We start from the raw sequence: 6,000 nt of genomic DNA on the forward strand, positions 1-6,000 counted from the left end.
TGTGGTACACACAAACTCTATGGGATTGGTATTTTTAGTGCGTAATCTGCTTCTGTAAAGGCTGTAAATCGGATTTGGACTCTATTTAGCATCTAAAACACTCATGGCCTTACAGCTAAACAATTCTACTAATTGTTTTTAATAATTTATGATTGGTTTAGTCTAGAAAATACAAACTTTTCCATACAAAACTACCCGTTGTCATATTAAACACTGTAGTAAGTAATGCAGATGTCTTCAAAATCTAAAGGTTACTGTAAAATTTTAATTACTTATCCTATCATAGTCAACGTATAGATTTTCTGAAGGGAAATTTGACGAGGAATCTAAATATGGACATATTTTTTCTGTATGGGTTAGGCGGAAAATGTTTAGGTTCAAAATATGTTGAATTGTAAAAAAATCTAACATACTTTGGGACACCCTATATTCCTAGATTACCAAACAGCTGTGATTTTGGTTTCTTCCAAAGTCAGTTGGCTCTCCATATCCTCTAACTAAATGAATGATGTTTACTTCCAGTTTATTACTGTAAGTTGGTAATAAGCAATGCATTGAGTGACCCATTTTTATCAAAATCTTTTTATTCCACCCTGTATAACTTGCAGGTCACCCTGTATAATGAGTTGAAATGTATATATTTGAATTGCTTATGCCTTCAGCTTTCCAAAAATGTATACTTTTGCTAGTTTAGGGTTGATGATTGTCGAGATAATCTAATTAGAAACCCGGTTGGTGTAAAAATTCATAATATTTGTCATGTAACGCTAAGGGTGGCGAGTTCAGGACACACGGCCGTGAACATATCTTTAAAAGTTTTGAAAGCTGTCAGATAGAATTTCTATTATTGGCAGAGTGCCAATGTCTCCTCACTTGATCTTGAAATATTCAAAATGGCTGCCATGGGTCACATGGGCATTAAATTTAGTGCCTTTTAGTTAACATGTTTAATAGCCTATGGTGAAACAGCTGCACATCTTCAGGACTCTTGTAGCGATTTCATCAGGACCAGCATTTTGACAATTCATTTTGGGAAAGGTAAAATAAAAAAAAACCTTTAAAAAGGGATGTACCGGGACAGGAATGATTTCATGTGAAGATTAAATAATCCTTCTGAAAGATGCTTGTAATGTGTAATATTTGACAAGCGAGACATGGTTTTAAAATGACAATTGTGATTCAAGGATGTACATCTAATTGATTGGCCTTGGTTGGATGCTTGCAATTAAACATATAGGGTAATCTCTGATAATTATGTGATATTGTTGGCTGGCAAAATAGGGAGATTTTGGATGGTGGGAAGTACTGGTTGATTGGTGGTAATCATGGTGAAAAGGATTATTCCTTGTTGACGCTAATACACATGAAATGAAGTACAGACAAGCATTGCTTGGTTTTAAGTTTTTATTGATAACATGATATTTATTAATATGACACATATAGATGGCACTTGGTACATATAAAGTGATAAAAGGTACAAAAGTAATGTACATAAAAAGTTGATACAAAAGTTACAAGAAGATACAGAACTATAAGTTGTATTGTTTGGAGACATGGTATATCATAGTGGCATAGGGTAATTATTACGAAATTCAGTTCTTCATTGCAACGTATAGATGTGTTGACTTCTGACGTCAATCTTTAGCAGTACGTGCATACATCATTGCAATTTGTGTTGTTTGATAGTATTTGCCTATTTTGTTTAGGGCTTGTGTTTGTTGCCACAGCACAATTAGTTGTTGTTGTGTGTAAATGTTTTGAGTATAGAAAGACATACTGTCAATTATAAAAAATATAAGTAACAAACCTAGATCACTATTGGAATGTATAAAAATGTTCAATTCTGGAACTCTAGCAATTGCATACAATAAAACAAATAAATGTTATGAAAAGTGTAGGTGAATTGATGGCACCAACTTGGATGAGTTATCGGCAATGGGTACATTGTAAAGCTTAATGTCCCCTCCGAAGGACGGAGTACTTTCATGATTCTTTTACCCAATTCTAAATAAACCATGGGGAGAGCGGAAGTCTGAATTTAATCTACAGAAGTTGCCAATTAATTTCAGACTTTTTTTCCCAAGTCAAAATCCCAGCAAATCGCCACCGGGGACCTCATGCACTAAAGGCAAGTACCCTAACGCTATGCTCAGTCAGTGGTCTTGCAGGTCTGCAATGATACTACCAACTACTAAAATATTGTTGATAGGAGGAAAAAATGCCAAACATTACTTCAAAGAAAATATCATATTTCCATCAAAATGTTAACAATTTGAACATGTTGATGTCATTCTGAACTGAAATTGAGTCATGCACCAGATTTCGTTGATTATAGCAAAATACACCCACAAACAAAAAAGATATCCAGCACATTTAATATCTGCCTAAATTATTGTAGTAAAATAAACAAAGTCATCCTACTCCTAATCTTCAAGTCTACAAAACTGCTGGAGAAAATTGTTTATCTCTCGATCTCATGGTCATCATGTATTCTACCAGATAGGACTTAACCCAATAGTCAGTGAATCCTAGGGAGTGCACGATGTGTTTGAATAGAACTCAAGACGAAGCATATAGGTGCAAACATAGGTGCCAAGCTTGTCAACTAACATGAACTCAATTTCATGCATAATGCAAATTTAGCAAATTCCATGCCAATCTGGCAACAATAGCAGTATGAGCCCAATGTTATTAGACATAAATTCCGCCAACATTGGGTGTAATAAATAAAGTAATTAAAAGATAAGAGACCCACATAGCACCCAAATGGGCTATTTTTAAAGGGCAAATTCCATATTAGTGCCACTGCCATGGCAACAATAACATTCAAGTGTGAGGTTATATGTAACCCACATACAAACGTTATCTGTACAATATTTTGTGTCTGCTGGGTTAATTGTCCTTTTAACAAGCATAGTATCTGCCTTGATATACAATTGGCCACATGCTGCACACAACTGGAGTAAAATGACAGGATTTTGTAAACTATCCGCATAGCCAGGGGTGGTGCCACGAGGGGGGGGGCGCAATTGCCCCCCTGTGATTTGCACAAAATAGGTAAAAGGAAGGAAAAAGAGAAAGAGAAAAGATAGAGAGAAAAGGGAGGGGTGAGAGAAAGAGAGGAGGGGAGAAGAAGAAGAAAAGGAGCCATTCCCCTCCCTGGCCATGGTTAGGAAAACGGGGAAGCTCCCCCTTCGGACATCTTGCCCCCTGTGGAATGCTGACCGACACGGTTTTTAAGTTGTTGGTTTTTGTATTTTGGGCCCATATGTTCGGCAAATTTTCCCCCTATGAAAGTCACACATGGCCTCTTCTACCAATTTTTGCGCACTTTGTGCGACTTTTTTCACTTGTCCACCATGCATATTTCACCAGTTTAGCTTCAATATTGCAAAAATTTTGCGCGCTTCGCGAACATTTGTACCATTATTCTGTTGCCAAAAGATGCTGGATTTACTATACTTCAAAAAAAATGTCCAATCCTGTCCCCACATGTCAAAAAGAAATCTATGCCACTGGTTGCGACTTAAACTTTGCATATATAACTGGGGCTTTGAAAATACGCTCTAATAATTATTGTAATGCCCGATCATTTGTGTATAAGGATGACAATATGGAAGGAATGGGGGTAAACATGGTGAAAAGAAAGAAATTTAATTTCAAGAAAAGGTGAAAGCATGCAGGAAAAAAAAGTAATTGATCAGGTCCATGCCTAAAACCAGCGGGCCGAAAGTCGGGCCTGTGATCGTGAATGAACCATAAAAATATGCGGTTGGAAAATAAATAACCCCAAAAAGGGTGAAAATGGTGCATCAAATAGCTTCATTTGTGCTTTCATTTTGAATTTTTTTTCCAAATTCAGAGGGGGCACATCCCCCTCAGACACCCCCTGCGCAAACGCGACGGCCTGTGCAGTCGTGCTGCATAACAATCTTTCAAAATTGTATTTCCCCCTATCAAGATACCTGGCACCGCCGCTGCGCATAGCCAAACTTTACCACAAAAAGCTTAAATATTGGCAGTTCATATCAAGTCTTCTTTACTTATTTATACTTTCTTTAATAAAGGTCTACCATCACATCAGGAAAATAAGTCTACAAGGTTTACCATGACTACAATGTAACTTTACAAATAACATATATATATGTTAAGCCTACATATACTATGATTTCAATTACAATTTCAATGAATAATACTCACTTCAAGTAATTGTGTACTTTGGCATGTCATTTCGTTCTTTCCCGAACAGATAGTGACATGTTGGAAGTTGAACCATGAACTTGCATGATTGACCTTTAATTGTCCTCGTTCCATGATTCAGAAAATTTGTGAATAGGCACCAAAAATATAACAATAAGCTGCTTTCATTGTTGACTGTTCATTATCAAATCATCAAATGGGTACGGTAATATAGTTAATATAGTGGGTAAAATCATATTCATTACCACATTAAAATTCCACTGTGTAAATAATATTCATATATTTATCACATCACTTCATACAATAGAGGGAGGGTTTATATGACAATAAATGACAAGTCCTATCTTTCAGACGATGTTGGTCATGAATTCTAAATTTAGTTATTTTTCCTAAAACCTAGACAGGCATTTGACAGTGACTTATTCTACATGCAAAGTTATTGGTAAACAGGACCAGTACTCCACATACTTCTGAAATCAATTGACTTTTTTCTCAATTATTCATGTGATGAACAAGACACTTTTGAGTACACATAGATACACTGTTGATTTAAATCATAATAAATGTAAGTCTTTAACATGATGGGTCTCAGCTGTCATTTTGACTGTATTTTATAGCTATGATAATAATAACATTAAGGTATCGGATAGTTTGCACAGTATTTTTTGTGGGAGCTGAGAGAACACCAATTTAATATGTCTGATGTGCTCTCATTTCCCACAAAAATAATACTGTCCAAACGTTGCTACCAGAGCCCTGAATTGTCATCAGGTTTGAGATTTTTTTTATTGTTAAGGACAATTACAAAATTAGAAATAAATTAATATAAAAATATATTCCAAACAAATGAAAGAAAATCTTCAAGATTATTTTTGTAAGTTTATTACTTACTTTTTCCAGTGTATCCTAAGATCACATCATCAAAGGCAAAATCAACTAGAAGGCTATATATTTGTACACAAATACGGCTATACCCGCATGTTATCGGTGTAAAAAAACTTACAGTCCTTTATTGCTGAGGACTTAAAATTAAGAAATTGTAAAAAGTCGCCCAATTGGACGGAAAATGTGTAAAAAGTGAAAGTCCAAGTCACAAGCTTTAATTTAATGTAGGTTGCACTCTCGTAGCACTTAAAATAAAGAAATTGTAAAATGTCCCCTCCCAGGGGAGGCGTCTCTCTTACTCTCCATAGGTTGCTGTTGTCAGTCTCTTATTCACAGTGAGGCTATGCAATATGATTAGGGAAAACTATTCCAGAAGGAGTATGTAAATTAAATGGAACAGCCATTTCAGAGGGAGTATGTAAATTAAACGGAACAGCCTATTTTGGGGCCATTTCAGAGGGAGTGTGTAAATTAAATGGAACAGCCAATGGGTATGTAATTTTACTGGAATAGCCTTAACGTCGATTCTCTGTGGATCTGTTTAGTCCTACGTGTATGGGGTGGGTGTTAGTAACAATATAATTCTCAGGTGCAATCTGTGTACAAACTCTGAGCCCTGAAGCTACTTAATTTGATGAGAAACGACCGGCCCTTTGTTTTAACATTTGGGGCCCTGGGGCCCATTGTATTTGACTTATGAGGCTCATGAACATATATTAAAGTATAATTCTCTGGTGCTCTCAATAGACTCAAGCTGGGCACTGTAGCTGCTTTATTTACTGAGTAACGGCCGGCCCTATGTTTTAGCGTTTGGGGCCCTGGGGCCCATATTATGTGACATATGGGACCCATATGTACATAGAACAATGTAATTTTCAGGTACAATCTGTGTACAAACTCTGAGCCCTGAAGCTG

General features: G+C 36.2%; 1 protein-coding gene across 1 annotated transcript in view; it reads right to left on the reverse strand.

The window, feature by feature from the left end:
• LOC140138017 (uncharacterized) overlaps nt 1-4,382 on the reverse strand; it is a 36,264-nt gene extending 31,882 nt beyond the window's left edge. The window contains exon 1 of the mRNA XM_072159849.1: nt 4,201-4,382. Coding sequence (XP_072015950.1) covers nt 4,201-4,314 — 114 coding nt within the window. The 5' untranslated portion in view covers nt 4,315-4,382. The remainder of the gene's footprint in view (nt 1-4,200) is intronic.
• Between the last annotated feature and the right edge of the window lie 1,618 nt (nt 4,383-6,000).

The sequence above is a fragment of the Amphiura filiformis genome, chromosome 17 (assembly GCF_039555335.1).
Source record: "Amphiura filiformis chromosome 17, Afil_fr2py, whole genome shotgun sequence".
NCBI lineage: Eukaryota > Metazoa > Echinodermata > Ophiuroidea > Amphilepidida > Amphiuridae > Amphiura > Amphiura filiformis.